This window comes from Podarcis raffonei, chromosome 8 (genome assembly GCF_027172205.1).
Source record: "Podarcis raffonei isolate rPodRaf1 chromosome 8, rPodRaf1.pri, whole genome shotgun sequence".
In the NCBI taxonomy this organism is placed as follows: Eukaryota; Metazoa; Chordata; class Lepidosauria; order Squamata; family Lacertidae; genus Podarcis; species Podarcis raffonei.
Window position 1 is genome coordinate 6,948,775 of NC_070609.1, and position 15,834 is coordinate 6,964,608.

At 51.9% G+C, this 15,834-nt stretch overlaps 1 protein-coding gene across 1 annotated transcript in view; it reads right to left on the reverse strand.

Annotated features, from left to right (window-relative positions):
• Positions 1 to 5,320: 5,320 nt before the first annotated feature.
• Positions 5,321 to 15,834, reverse strand: part of RINL (Ras and Rab interactor like) — a 44,206-nt gene continuing 33,692 nt past the window's right edge. Inside the window, exons 9-12 of the mRNA XM_053401835.1 lie at positions 13,252 to 13,566; positions 11,582 to 11,710; positions 8,742 to 8,908; positions 5,321 to 6,545 (exon numbers count right to left, since the gene is read on the reverse strand). Coding sequence (XP_053257810.1) covers positions 6,183 to 6,545; positions 8,742 to 8,908; positions 11,582 to 11,710; positions 13,252 to 13,566 — 974 coding nt within the window. The 3' untranslated portion in view covers positions 5,321 to 6,182. The remainder of the gene's footprint in view (positions 6,546 to 8,741; positions 8,909 to 11,581; positions 11,711 to 13,251; positions 13,567 to 15,834) is intronic.

A 15,834-nucleotide genomic window follows, 5' to 3' on the forward strand; every position in this document is an offset into this window, starting at 1 on the left:
ACTTGGGTCGTGGCTTCCAGGATTTCCAACACGGATCTGGCCATCCCCACTGCCAAGTCAGGGTCTTCAGGTTCCACTCAATTTCCAACGCCCTTTTGCTCTCTAGGTCGGTCCAATTTGGCCTCCGATTGCTAACATCTACGGATGAAACTGTTGGAACACCCACAGCCCTTGTAAACTGACATTTGCAGTTTGAGGATGAAGGCTGGGTGTCTTTTTCACTGTGCGTTCATCACAATTTGCACTCCTGGTGTGATTATACGCAAGTCTTCTTTAAATACCGTTTGCACCCACAAAACCTTCAGGGTGGACTCGGTGCTCCATTTCCCATCAGTATGGGTCCCATAACGTCCTGCAGAAACCCTGACACTTTTTCTAGTATTCTTCTAGGATTTAGCTGCTTACTGGGTGGTGCTGTGGGTTAAACCACAGAGCCTAGGATTTGCCGATCAGAAGGTCGGTGGTTCGAATCCCCGCGACGGGGTGAGCTCCCATTGCTCGGTCCCTGCTCCTGCCAACCTAGCAGTTCAAAAGCACATCAAAGTGCAAGTAGATAAATAGGTACCGCTCCGGCAGGAAGGTAAACAGCGTTTCCGTGCGCTGCTCTGGTTCGCCAGAAGCGGCTTAGTCCTGCTAGCCACATGACCCAGAAGCTGTACGCCGGCTCCCTCAGCCAATAAAGCGAGATGAGCACCGCAACCCCAGAGTCGGCCACGACTGGACCTAACGGTCAGGGTTCCCTTTACCTTTAGTGTATATGACAGCTCAGTCGGTAGAGCACGAGACTCCTTAATCTCAGGGTTGCGGGTTCGAAACCCATGTTAGGCAAAAAGATTCCTGCATCGCAGGGAGTTGGACTAGAAAACAATAATTGCATCCACGACCTGTTGCAGAACACGTCCACCGAAACCCTTCCACAAATACCAGCCTGGAGTGGCGCCCTGTGCTGGCTCCCATTTGCAATTTCCACCCGCAAGTTGCTTCCGATCTCTCACTCGGCGTTCCACGTGGTTGGTGGGGAACGGCGGAGGCAGGTGAGGAAACATCTGGCTGCAAACCTTTCCCCCCTCCCCTCCCTCCGGCAACCTTACACCTGTTCCCGGTTAGCTGTGCAAAACACAAAAGCCAGGCCCAGGGGTTTGTTGCAACATCAGGGCGTCGGTTCAAGACGTGCCGCACAACAGGCCTGCCTGTGCAGGAATCTGCAGGTTGGGAGGACCCGGTGCCAGGAAATGGTTTCTTGGAAATAGACAAAAAAAGGGGGGGAACTCCTCCCCACCACTGTGTCCCGCTCTCCATTTCCAGTGCTCTTGTATCTTCTCCCACCCCTGGGCTCAGGGAAGCACACCTGTGCAGGGAATGAGAGGCCTATGGGACTGAACTCATAGTGACCCCCTTCTTTGAAAAATGGAGGTACAGGATCTTTCTGCGGAGGGGGTTCGTTCTTGGGAGCTGAACTCTTGGCAAGTCCCCTGCCGCGGACGGGTTGGACACGGCAGAGGAATGGGGAGAGGAGCCAGCTGGGGAACCCTCAAAGGAAGGAGGCTCGGAGCTGGGGCAAGGATGAGTGGTCAGAGGGAGAAGAGGGAGCAGACTGGGAGAAGGTGGTTTGGAAGTGGAATAGGTAACAGGGTTTAGTGAGCAGGGAGAGTCTGGGGCAGAGAGCAGTGCAGAATCAGAGGCTGAAGAGGTGGCAAAAGGCAGAGGTCGGTCCGGCTGGTGAAGAAACCAGGGTGTCTCCCCTTCCTGCTTGTCTCCCAGAACCAGAAGAGGTGTGAAAGGGGCAGAGGAGAGGTTGGCTGCAGGTAGACGCCGTCTCTGATTGCTTGGGGGAAGCCCCGGAGAGGAGGGGACCTAGAAAGCTGTGGGGAGGCAGGGATTTTCAGTCTCGGCAGCTGATCCATGGGATGAGACTTACCAGGGAGAGCTGCCCATAAGGCCCGACACTAAACCAAGTCTGTGCAGATCGTGTTTGTGATGGCCTGGGAATCTGATTCAGAGGCTGAACCGGAGGAATCCCAGCCTGCACAGGAGTCCCTGCCTCCAGGGCCGGCTGAGCCGGGGCAGGGCCTTGAATCTGAAGGGCCTGCACCTGTGCCAGATCCTCAGGAGCAGACACCAGATGAATCCACTCTGGCTCCGGAGGTGATGGAGGACCCATTGCCTGCAGGTGCTCCTCTCCCAGCCCTGTCAGGGGAAGGTGAGGCTGCCTCTGGGTCCAGTAACCCTCCAGCCTCTCCTGAGCTGCAGAGGCTCAGGGCAGAGAGGCGGAGGGAACTAAGTTTTCTCAGGAGGAGTGCTCGCCTTAAGGCCAGGAGAGGTGAGTCACCTGTGGGCAAGGACCGCCCCTGGCCTCAGCGAAGATAAAGGTCAGTCAGCCCAGTCCCAGGTTGCGGGAGCAACGTCGTTGGAAACCTGTTTCTGCCAGCACCCAGACCTGTTCTTCCGGAGTTCCCGACCGCGCCCAGCTTCTTGCTTTGGACCCCGCTTTGCCCTTGGTGGATAGTCTCCAGACCCTCGGCCCAGGACCGGACTCTGACCACGCCTCATGGTAAGCCCCCCCCCCCCCCGGGACCAGCACAGTGTTCTTGCTAATGAAGAGTTAACTCCAACTTGCACAGTGTGATTTATTGTTGGCTCGCTCCTGACTCCCAAAATCTTGTTGTGTGAATCACAGCCCCCTAAAATGAAGAATGTGTCTTGTTTTCTGGGTATCGGACTCCTCCAGCCTTCCCTGTCCCTTGGCCACAATAAATGTTGTGGGACAACTTGCACCAGCACCGGCTGGGCTAAGGTGATCTTCTACCAAGTTTGTGCAGATCATGTTCCTGCTAATAAAGAGTTAACTCCCAACTTGAACGGTGGGATTTACTGCTGGCTGAGGCTGATAGGACCCCAACAACACCTGGAGGTGTCAGGAAGACCATTAGCTGAGTGGCAGAGAAACTCTCTTGTAAGCAGAAGGTTGCAGATTCAATCCCTGGCAGCTCCGGATACAGAGACTCCTGCCTGAAATCCTGGAAAGCTGCTGTTCATCAGTGTAGACAATATTGAATCAGATGGACACATGGTCTGATTCAGTATAAGGAAGCTTCCCGTGTTCCTATGAAGCGCTTAAAATCTTCCATCCCCTTCTACATTTCCAACAGTACTTAGCACATTAAGCCTGTGTACACACCACACTCCCTTCCCTGGCCAAAGAATCCTGGGAGCTCTAGTTGATGGGTGCTGGGAATTACAACCTCTGTTAGGGGTAAACTACGGTTCCCGCTATGGTTTTCCCAGTAGTCATAGAATCATAGAGTTGGAAGAGACCACAAGGGCCATCGAGTCCAACCCCCTGCCAAGCAGGAAACACCATCAGAGCACTCCTGATATATGGTTGTCAAGCCTCTGCTTAAAGACCTCCAAAGAAGGAGACTCCACCACACTCCTTGGCAGCAAATTCCACTGTCGAACAGCTCTTACTGCCAGGAAGTTCTTCCTAATGTTTAGGTGGAATCTTCTTTCCTGCAGTTTGGAACCATTGCTCCGTGTCCGCTTCTCTGGAGCAGCAGAAAACAGCCTTTCTCCCTCCTCTATGTGACATCCTTTTATATATTTGAACATGGCTATCATATCACCCCTTAACCTCCTCTGATGTATGGAAGTGATAGCTGGACCATAAAGAAGGCTGATCGCCAAAGAATTGATGCTTTTGAATTCTGGTGCTGGAGGAGACTCTTGAGAGTCCCATGGACTGCAAGAAGTTCAAACGTTTCCATTCTTAAGGAAATCAGCCCTGAGTGCTCACTGAAAGGTCAGATCCTGAAGCTGAGGCTCCAAGACTTTGGCCACCTCATGAGAAGAGAAGACTCCCTGGAAAAGACCCTGATGCTGGGAAAGATGGAGGGCACAAGGAGAAGGGGACGACAGAGGACGAGATGGTTGGACAGTGTTCTCGAAGCTACCAGCATGAGTTTGACCAAACTGCGGGAGGCAGTGGAAGACAGGAGTGCCTGGCGTGCTCTGGTCCAGGGGGTCACGAAGAGTTGGACACGACTAAACGACTAAACAACAACAACATGGTTCCCGCAATCCTTTGGGTGGCTGGGAATGTGTTCAAATTGTAAGCTATGACTGGAAGAGCTGTTCGACAGGGGAACGGTCTCCCTTGGGAGGTTGTGAACTCTCCTTTATTGGAGGCCTTTAAGCAGAGGTTGGATGGCCATCTGTCATGGATACTTTAGTAGAGATTCCTTCATTGCAGGGGGTTGGACTAGATGACCCCGGGGTCCCTTCCAGCTCTACAATTCCAAGGTTCTAAGTTAGCTATGGTTAGCTATTCCGTAATAGAAAACAGATGCTGCCCTCTGCTGGGTAGACGTGAGAATTGATGGATTAAAACAACAGATGGAATAAGGGTGGGTGGGTGTAGTTGCTCCTTGCCTCCCTGGCTTAAAAAACAACATTGTCTTCTCCATTATCTTAAGCTACTCTCAGACGGTAGAACCATGGCAGCCCATCTCGCAACACTCTAGACCATAGCTGTCAACTTACAGATTTGAAAATAAGGGATCAGCAGCCCAAATAAGGGATTTTCAGAGCACAGCTAGGGTCGACTTCTGAGCCCCTCCGAGCCAAAGGCAGAAAGCCCAGCCAGCAGCCAAACGAAGCCTCAAGCGGTGGTTCCCACAGTGCAGCAACCCGGCAAAGGGGATGCAGCAAGGAAAACCACCGTCACCTCTCCGCTGGGAAGCGCTGAGCAAAGTCCCCAGGCGACGCAACCGATTTGATTGGCACAAGGCATGCAAGCTCCACCCCCCAGTCGTTCTTAGACTCCTTATTGGGTGAGCAATGCAGCCAAGCAACACAGTTGGAGCCTCCCTCCTCCTTGGTAGGGAGGGAGGGAGGGGAGCTGCTTCCTTTGAAACCCGGGAAATTTAAGGGACATCATCAATAAGGGACAGCGGCGGGACACGTTGCTGGGATAAGGGAGTTTCCCGCCAAATAAGGGACGGTTGACAGCTATGCTCTAGACTCCGATCACCATCAGCCCCAGCTACAGACGAAGGATTCTGTATGCACTCAAAGCCAAATCTGCCCAAATCTGCCTCACTTTCCAAAACACTGCACAAACCAAAATGCAGCCGTCCGTCAACATTCCCCCTTCACCAAACGTTGCCATGCAGTTCTCCAGTCAAGGTTTACAAAAGTGCATGGATGAGGGGGAAAACACAATGTGAATAAAAATGAAGGTATTTGTGAAAATGACATTCAGAAACACACAGCGTTGGGTGTGGGGAGGAAACAGGTTGCAGCAATGTGCACCCCCCCCCCAAAATGCAAAGATGTGTTTATTAGGAGAAATCGGCAATAAGATGCTGATGAAATGTCACGGTTTTTGGGAAATTGTGAATCACTTCGAAATGTAGAGAGCTGGATTTAATACAATGGTACCTTGGAAGTCGAACAGCTTGGCTCCCGAACAAATCGTCTCCCGAACGTCACAAACCCGGAAGTGACTATTCCAGTTTGCGAACTATTTTTGGAAGCCCAACATCCGACGGGGCTTCCGATTGGCTGCAGGAGCTTCCTGGAGCCAATCAGAAGCTGCGATTTGGTTTCCGAACGTTTTGGAAGTCGAACGGACTTCCGGAACGGATTCCGTTCAACTTCCAAGGTATTGGGGAAAAATGAGAAAGTGAGAAGACTGGAACTGAACAGTTCCTGCCACCTGCAGCCCCAGCCAGCCAGGCCAATGGCCAGGGATGATGGGAGTTGTAGTCCAACAATATCTAGAGTAGTCCAAGATGGCTAAGCCTGCCTTAAGGCCCCATATGCTCTAGGCATTTAAAGCAGTTTCATACCACTTCAACTGTCATGCCACTTAAGTTTCCCACTTATCCTTACTAGTCTGGTCAGCCCTGGTCTAAATGGAAGAGGGAACTCTGGCAGGGCAACAGGAGTAGTAAAAAAACAAAATGGCGGCCGCTCCCTCACAAGCTTCCATGCAAAGGAGAAAGGCTCATCACCCTGTCTGCTATCAGTACTTCAGGGCTGAGGTCTTCTTCCCGACACTTTTCCTGGCGGACGTTTTATAGCCCAGTCTCTCAGCTTTTCCCGAAGTTTCCGCCCAGTCAGAAACCCCAAAGCTTGGTCAACCTTCTGGGGAAGTTTCCGGAAGGTTCCGAGGCCTACGCTCAATCCGGTTGCCCCGTGTCCTTGCTTTTGAGGGGCTCCCGGGCCTCAGTCGAGCGGTCAGGGTTCGAAAGGGAAGGGGGAGCGGCGGTAGCGGGGAGCCCCTTGTCTTTGGGCTTGTAGATGAAACTCCCGAACCCCCCTTGGGCCTGGAGGGTCTCTGAGCGGAGTCTCTGCGGGCAGCTGTCCCCGGCCAAGAGCTGAGAGGAGCCGTGCGACACCAAGAAGAGGCCGTGGGACTCGGGATCGGAGACGCCGTACTTCTCGGCGCACACGGCACACACGGATGCTGTTGTCATGTCAGGGGGCACGGAGATGGTCTTCTGGTTGTTGAAGGGTTCGCAGAAGGAGACATAGAGGATGTTCTGAAGGGGGGTGGGAAGCAAGAAGTTACCGTGTGGCCAAGGCCCTTGAGGTAGTAGGCCTGCCATTGAAGCAATGGTTCTCCAACATATTGGAGTGGCAGGAGCAGATAATAATAATAACAATAATAATAATGTATTATTGATACCCCGGACGCGGGTGGCACTGTGGGCTAAACCACAGAGCCTAGGACTTGCTGATCAGAAGGTCGGCGGTTCGAATCCCCGTGACAGGGTGAGCTCCCGTTGCTCAGTCCCTGCTCCTGCCAACCTAGCAGTTCGAAAGCACGTCAAAGTAGATAAATAGGTACCCCTCCGGCGGGAAGGTAAACGGCGTTTCCGTGCACTGCTCTGATTCGCCAGAAGCGGCTTAGTCATGCTACATGACCCAGAAGCTGTACGCCGGCTCCCTCGGCCAATAAAGCGAGATGAGCGCCGCAACCCCAGAGTCGTCTGCGACTGGACCTAACGGTCAGGGGTCCTGTTACCTTTACCTTTATATTGATACCCCACCCATCTGACTAAAAACACAATAAAACATCAGACATTGAAAACTTTCCTAAACAGGGTTGCCTTCAGACGTCTTCTAAAAGTCAGATAGTTGTTTATTTCCTTGACATCAGATGGGAGGGCGTTCCACAGGGAGGGTGCCATTACCAAAATGGCCCTCCGCCTGGTTCCCTGTAACCTCACTTCTCAGAGTGAGGGAGTCGCCAAAAGGCTCTCGGAGCTGGACCTCATGAACAATGGGGGTGGAGACGCTCCTTCAGGTATACTGGGCCAAGGCCATTTAGGGCTTTCAAGGTCAGCACCAACGCTTTGAATTGTGCTCGGAAACGTACTGGGAGCCAAGGTAGGTCTTTCAGGACCGGTGTTATATGTTAGATGGCAAGTGTGGCAGGGAGATTCAAGGACAATCAAAGAAACCTTTCTACATTTCAATGTAGTATAGTACGGTATCAAAATATTTCTATTTGCAGAATATGGAGAGAGATCTTTTCACGAGCAATTGGCTAGTCTTCCCCAGTTCTCCACGGGACATTGTTGTGAATTTCAACTGTGGCTGATATGAAAGACTGGAAAAGAGAAAGGAGTCTTTTCGTTGATGAGAGTTGGGTTTGTCTCATATGAGACCTGATACAACAAGATTACCCAGCAAAATCAAGCTCACACCTCTCGATGAGTTTGTAGATGTACTTAAGGTACGTATGTCAGAGGCTCATTTATAATAATATTTTGGGGAGGGTTCCTGTTCTTATGCAGCTCTTACACTTTCTGGATGTTCCATGATCATGTCCCTTCCAGCTCTACAATTCTATGATATAGTGGTACCTTGGTTTAAGAACAGCTTAGTTTATGAACTTGGATTAAGAACGCTGCAAACCCAGTGTTTTGGTTACAGATAGGTAGCCGTGTTGGTCTGCCATAGTCAAAACAAAAAAAATTTTTTTCCTTCCAGTAGCACCTTAAAGACCAACTAAGTTAGTTCTTGGTATGAGCTTTCGTGTGCATGCACACTTCTTCGGATACCAGTGTTTTGGTTTGTGAACTTTGCCTTGGAAGCAGAACATGTTTTGCTTCCTGTTGAGTGTGTTCCATTTGTAAATTGAGTCCTCCGCCGCTATGGGAAAGCACGTCTTGGTTTAAGAACGCTTTGGTTTTAGAATTGACTTCCGGAACGGATTAGGTTTGTAAACCAAGGTAGCACTGTACTATGAACTTGAGGAATGACCGGCGACGCTCCTGCAGATGATCTCAGGGACTGGGCTAGGATATAAAGGTGTCCCTGGGGCAACCTGAACCTCAGCTAATTAATGCAAGGACCTTGAACCCGGCCTGGTAGTGGATGGGCAGCCCGTAAAGATGATTTGATACCAAAGAGTGAACTTGCAACCCCAAGAGATGTCAGTCTTTCCCCGTTTCCATCCACACCAGGAACGGTACCCAGGCACCCTGTGAGTTGTTCCTTTGCCTGCATGGCTTGATTTCAAACCCTGTAGCCAAAAAAAAAGTCACCCGACATCATTGTGATGTCAGTTTGATTGGCAGGTGAGGAACCGGTGTGGGGGAGGTACTACACTGGCCTGACTAAGTTCCGCACCACATGCCGGAATTTGGCTCCCAGAATCCCTTGCTTTCTCCCACTTCTTAGCCCTTAGCACTTCAGCACAGGACTTCTTTTGCAGACTCCAGCCTCACCTGGGAATGGCGCCGGTTGGCGTGGTGATGGTGGATGGTTCGGCGCCGATGCCACTGATGGATGGAGTGCTGGGCCTCGATGCTGATTTGCCGCGTCACCGTGGCCGCTGGCTGGAAGTTCTCAATGTGGAAGAGGGCGCCAAACCAGGTGGTGAGGTAATAGCCTCCTGCGGCGCGAGAGGGAGGGAGAAGAGAAAACCCGCGTCAGGATGGAGATGCACAGGCTCAGGAAGGCTATTGTGCATTGTTGGATCCGAACCCTTCAAAGGACTGAACTCAGGCCTGGCTTAAGCACAGAAGCGACACCTGGGCCACTGTTCTCAGCCCTGTCCACCAGGTGGGCCACTCCCTGAGCCAGAATGTTCCTTAGAGCGAAAATAGAAACGCTAATCCAGTGCCCGTTGGCAAAGACATCATCGCTTGGTGTGCTTCAGTACACATCAGCGCAGTTCAATTAACTCAAATGCAGTAGAAGTGGAGTGTGGCTTTGCGTCCCTCTGTTCTAGGGATGCAAAACCCGTGGCTTGCCATATGTACAGTCATACTTTGGGTTGAAGTTTCTTCAGGTTGAGCGTTTTCGGGTTGTGCTCCGAGGTGACCCAGAAGTAACAGAACGCGTTACTTCTGGGTTTCGCCGCTCGCGCATGTGCAGACACTCAAAATGACGTCACGCGCATGCACAGAAGCGACGAATCGCGACCCACGCAGATGTGCAGAGGCGGATTGCGTTTGCTTCAGGATGCGAACAGGGCTCTGGAACAGATCCCATTCGCATCCAGAGGTACCACTGTATACCGTATTTTTCACTCTATAAGATGTACCAGACCACAAGATGCACCTAGTTTTTGGAGGAGAAAAACAAGGAAAAAAATATTCCGAATCTCAGAAGCCAGAACAGCAAGAGGGTTCGCTGCACAGTAAAAGCAGCAATCCCTCTTGCTGTTCTGGCTTCTGGGATAGCTGCGCAGCCTGCATTCGCTCCATAAGAAGCCCACACAATTCCCCTTACTTTCTAGGAGGGAAAAAGTGAGTCTTATAGAGCAAAGAATACGGTAGGTATAAGACTGTATATAAATTCAATAAATAAATAAAAAAATTAAAAAATACGTTGCTGGACTACAACTCACATCATCCCTGACCATTGGGTCATGCTGGCTGGGGATGATGGGAGCTGAAGTCCAACAGCTCCCTCCCACCTGTGCTTTATTCCCTATACAGTGGTGCCCCGCAAGACGAACGCCTCGCAAAACGAAAAACTCGCAAGACGAAAGAGTTTTCCGTTTTGGAGGTGCTTCGCAAAACGAATTTCCCTATGGGCTTGCTTCGCAAGAAGAAAGCCCATAGGGAAATCTCCACCGGCCTTCAGAAGAGGTCCTGGACCTCTTCTGAAGGCCGGCGGGGGGCAAAAGTCTTTGCTCACCCCACCAGCCTTCCCGGGACAGCAGAGACTTCTCCGCTGTCCCGGGCGATCTGAAAATGCTGGCGGGCGGCAGCGAAGGCTGCGCTGCCGCCCGCCAGCATTTTAAAAGCTCCCGGGACAGCGGAGAAGTCCTTCCCCCCCCCCAGCCTTCAGAAGAGGTCGGGGGATAGACTGTCCCCGGACCTGGTCTGAAGGCGGTTTCCCTAGGAACGCATTGATTGATTTTCAATGCATTCCTATGGGAAACCGTGCTTCGCAAGACGAAAAACTCGCAAGAAGAAAAAACTTGCGGAACGAATTAATTTCGTCTTGCGAGGCACCACTGTATGTGTGTCATGGACTGGCTGGATGCAGAGGAATGGTGGGAGGAACCAGATAGAGGATCCCCCAAGAGAAGAAGGCTCAGAGCCCGGGGATGGGTGGTGGGACGGCAATGAGTAGTCAGAGGGAGAAGATGGGGAAGAGGAGGTTGGAAACTGAAGAGGGAACAGGGCTTCGTGAGCTGGGAGAGTCTGTGGCAGAGAGCAGTCTAGAATCAGAGGTAGGAGCAGAAGGGGGCCAAGAGGCAGAGGTGAGGCAGGCTGGGGAAGAAGCCAGGGGGTCTCCCCCTCCTGCTGTGACAAGCTCCCTTCCCCCCTGGTCTCCAAGAACCAGAAGAGGTATGAAAAGGGGAGAGCAGTGAGAGAGAAGACAACAGAGCCCCGGATTGCTTGGGAAGGAGACTTAGGGAACTGTGAGAATGCAGGGACCTTCAGTTCCCACTTCTCTACCTGGGGCAAGGGGACGCGGGTGGCGCTGTGGGTAAAACCTCAGCTCCTAGGACTTGCCGATCGCATGGTCGGCAGTTCGAATCCCCGCGGCGGGGTGCGCTCCCGTTGCTCGGTCCCAGCGCCTGCCAACCTAGCAGTTCGAAAGCACCCCCGGGTGCAAGTAGATAAATAGGGACCGCTTACTAGCGGGAAGGTAAACAGCGTTTCCGTGTGCGGCTCTGGCTCGCCAGGGTAGCTTCGTCACGCTGGCCACGTGACCCGGAAGTGTCTGCGGACAGCGCTGGCTCCCGGCCTATAGAGTGAGATGAGCGCACAACCCTAGAGTCTGTCAAGACTGGCCCGTACGGGCAGGGGTACCTTTACCTTTACCTTACCTGGGGCAAGATCTACTGGGATGAGGTGCTGAGTTCACTAGGCCTGGTCTCCTGATTCAACCTGGTTTCCTTTAATAAAGAGTCAACTTACGCCATATGATTTATTGCTGGCTTGTTCCTGACACCCGCTCCTGACAACATGAGGCAGAGACTTCTGGGGTCTCCTAGAGACATTAACCCTAAACTTTAGGAGGAAGTCCAGTACCTAGCAAAAATCCAGATCATTTCAGGATACTGGAGGGACAGATCTAGGTCTGGCACAACTTGCTGGGTTACCTTCTCCCAGCAGCTGGCTGGGGTCCATCAGTTCCATCATGTACTCGACATCCAGCTGCACTGAAACCACATCACAGTTCACCAGCATGTAGATCAGAACCGGCAGGAAGTCGTCGGCGCCAAAAGGCTCTTCCGAAAATGGGAAAAGGGAAGAACATCGTCAGAGCCAGCCCTACTGTTCAGGTGCAAGGAAAGCGGATGTAGAGAAATGATTGTCTCTTTCTCTCATAATACAGTGGTACCTCGGGTTAAGAACTTAATTCGTTCTGGAGGTCTGTTCTTAACCTGAAGCTGTTCTTAACCTGAAGCAGCACTTTAGCTAATGGGGCCTCCCGCTGCCGCTGCGCCGCTGCTACACGATTTCTGTTCTTATCCTGAAGCAAAGTTCTTAACCTGAGGTACTATTTCTGGGTTAGCAGAGTCTGTAACCTGAAGCACATGTAACCTGAAGCGTATGTAACCCGAGGTACCACTGTACAGTGGTGCCTCGCAAGACGAAATTAATCCGTTCCGCGAGTCTCTTCGTCTTGCGGTTTTTTCGTCTTGCGAAGCACGGCTATTAGCGGCTTAGCAGCTTAGCGGCTATTAGTGGCTTAGCGGCTTAGCGGCTATTAACGGCTTAGCGGCTTTAAGAAAAAGGAAACAAACTCGCAAGAACTCGCAAGACGCTTCGTCTTGCGAAGCAAGCCCATAGGGAAATTCGTCTTGCGGAACGACTCAAAAAACGGAAAACTCTTTCGTCTTGCGCGTTTTTCGTCTTGCGAGGCATTCGTCTTGCGAGGTACCACTGTACAGTCGTACATTATGATACAATAATCTTTATTGTCATTGTCCCATACATAACGAAATTGTTGATTTGAACGTTTCGGCTCCAGAACGCCACAAACCTGGAAGTGTTCTGGTTTGCAAACGTTTTTTGGAACCCGAAAGTCCGACGGGCATTCCACGGCTTCTGATTGGCTGCAGGAGCTTCCTGCAGCCAATCGGAAGCCGCGCCTTGGTTTCTGAACGTTTTGGAAGTCGAACGGACTTCCGGAATGGATTCCGTTCAGCTTCCGAGGTACTACTGTACTGGGACTCAGGGGCGTTTGGTGAAGCTGAATGTTGGGAGATTCGTTCAGCCCGGAAGCTGAGATCCAGCACCGAGGGCCTTCTGGCGGTTCCCTCATTGCGAGAAGTGAGGTTACAGGGAACCAGGCAGAGGGCCTTCTCGGTAGTGGCACCCGCCCTGTGGAACGCCCTCCCTTCAGATGTGAAGGAAATAAGCAGCTATCTTCTTTTTAAAAGACATCTGAAGGCAGCCCTGTTTAGGGAAGTTTTTAATATTTAATGCTGTATTGTTTTTAACACTTGATTGGAAGCGGCCCAGAGTGGCTGGGGAAACTCAGCCAGATGGCCGGGGTATAAATAATAAATTATTATTATTGTTGTTGTTGTTGTTGTTATTCAAGACAAGCAAGAAGAAAAGCCCTTCTTCCCAAGTCAGGCCACTTGGTCCATGCAGCTCAGTGCTGCCAACACTGGCTGGCAGCCACACTCCGGAATTTCAGACAGGGAAGCCTTCCCCAGCTGGATACTGAAACTGGGACCTTGCTGGAGGCAAACCAGCTGCCCTATACCACTGAGCTCTGACCCTTCTCAGAGAGATGTTGCCAAGGCAGCCTCCCTACCTGTTCCTCCTGCAGCCTGGTTCATGGCTTCGTAGAGCATCTTGCAGACTTTGAGCATGTGCGTCTCCTTCTTCTTGGGGGAGTAAGCCAGGTGCATGAGGCTCAGCTTGGCCTGGATGCGCTCCAAGGCGGCCGCATCTGGGACGCCGGCCGTCACGCCCAGCTCGGCCAGGCTCTGCCGCCGCATGGTGGCCTGGTGCTGGCGCAGTTTGTCCAGGGTGCCGTCGTGGGCGTGGAATTCGTGCAACTGGGCGTAGATGGAGTTCCGGAGAGGCTTCAGCATGCATTTGTACAGAGCGGCTTCGACCACGGAACCTAGCAGGAAAATGATACAAGAAAGGGGAAGAGGGAGAGGAAGAGAAAATGAAGCCACGACACCTTACTGTGGAGCATGTAGGTCAGGCAAGTGGTGTATCGGAGGGCAAGTATTTTTTTACCCAGAGCGGAGGAGCAATGGTGCCACCTGGACGCTCCTTGCCCTAGCACGGAAATGAGGCAATGACGAGGCTTTCAAGGTTGTGGCAAGTTTAATGATGATAATGATGGGTGGCTATCCTAGAGGAAGGGACGCGAGTGGCGCTGTGGGTTAAACCACAGAGCCTAGGACTTGCCGATCAGAAGGTCGGCAATTCGAATCCCCGCGACGGGGTGAGCTCCCATTGCTCGGTCCCTGCTCCTGCCAACCTAGCAGTTCGAAAGCACATCAAAGTGCAAGTAGATAAATAGGTACCATTGTGGCGGGAAGGTAAACGGCGTTTCCGTGCGCTGCTCTGGTTCGCCAGAAGCGGCTTAGTCATGCTGGCCACATGACCCGGAAGCTGTACGCCGGCTCCCTCGGCCAATAAAGCGAGATGAGCGCTGCAACCCCAGAGTCGGTCACAACTGGACCTAATGGTCAGGGGTCCCTTTACCTTTATCCTAGAGGAAGTCAGAGGAATCCAGAGACCAGACACACTTTCCCTTTTGTTTGATAGCGTTCCAGTTTAAAACATAACCACATTTTTTTGCAAGGTTGCTTGCACTTTGAATTCAATAATAATAATAGTAATAATAATAATAATAATTTGTTTATATCCCGCCCTCCCCAGCCGAAGCCGGGCTCAGAGCGGCTAACAACAATAAAAGTAACACAGCATTCTAAAATCAATTCATTCTAAAATCAATTCAAATCAAATTAATGGCAACCATTGGGCTAGCGTTCTGTGAGGGTTACCAAAGGAGGGGGTCAGACTGCGCCTTGGCCAAAGGCCTGGTGGAACAGCTCTGTCTTGCAGGCCCTGCAGAAAGATGTCAAGTCCCACAGGGCCCTAGTCTCTTGTGACAAGAGCATTCCACCAGATCGGGGCCACGGCCAAAAAAGCCCTGGCTCTGGTTGAGGCCAGCCTAACCTCTCTGTGGCCTGGGACCTCCGAGATGTTTTTGCTTGAAGACCGTAAGGTCCTCCGTGGGACATACCAGGAGAGGTGGTCCCGTAGGTACGAGGGTCCTAGGCCGTATAGGGCTTTAAAGGTTAAAACCAGCACCTTAAACCTGATCCTGTACTCCACCGGGAGCCAGTGCAGCTGGAATAGCACCAGGTGAATGTGATCCTGCAGTGAGGACCCCGTAAGGAGTCTCGCCGCAGCATTCTGCACCTGCTGGAGTTTCTGGGTCAGTCTCAAGGGCAGCCCCACGCAGAGTGAATTCAAAACCGAAAGGTTGCATTTTCAGCTGGCTAAGGGCAGGGGTGGAGGAAGGGGGGTGCGGTAGGGGTGGGTTGCCCCAGGTATCACCTCTGAGGGGGGTGACAAAATGCCGGGTGGCACTCACCGTGGGGCCTGCAGCACGCCCAAGTTACGCATCTCTCCTGGGAGTGAAGCGATGGCTCAGGCATGCGCGGGTTCCGCGCAGCCCAAACAGTTCGCCTGCTGCCTCCCCCTCAGCTGTAGGGCGGCTGAGTGGGAAGAGGCAGGCAGACTCCTTGGAGGCCCCACAGAGCGTCCTGCCCCAGCTGGCCCCGCGCCTGGGTGCCTGGCATGCCCACCGCCCCAGGCGCCCGATAGCCTTGCTCCTGCCACTGGCTAAGGGGTTTTTTGTTGTTGTTGACGGCTCAATATGTTAAAAGCTCAGTGTCTTCTACAATATGGCATTCAGAGGTGCAGGGAGAGTGTGTTTTGCCTACACACAATTATGGTTTTGGAACATAACCCCTGCTTAAGCTAAGAGTCAGCTATACTGCTGTGCTTCCTCCCACCCCTTAAAGTGAGAATTGGAAAGTTCTCAGGAGTTGAGATTCTTGCATTTCAGGGGGTTGGACTAGATGACCCCTGGGGTACCTTCCAACTCTATAATAATAATAAAAATTATTTATACCCCGCCCTCCCCAGCCAAGACCAGGCTCAGGGCAGCTAACACCTGATATAAAACAAATTGATTGAAATACAACTTAAAAACAAGATTAAAATACAACATTAAAACATTAAAATACAGCCTCATTTCAATGGAACGCTTTTTGGGGGATGAAAATGTTAAGTCTTCACCAAGGCTAACTTTCCAGACTGGTCCTACATGGGCCAGAAAAAAGCCAGGGAAGTCCCCAAATAG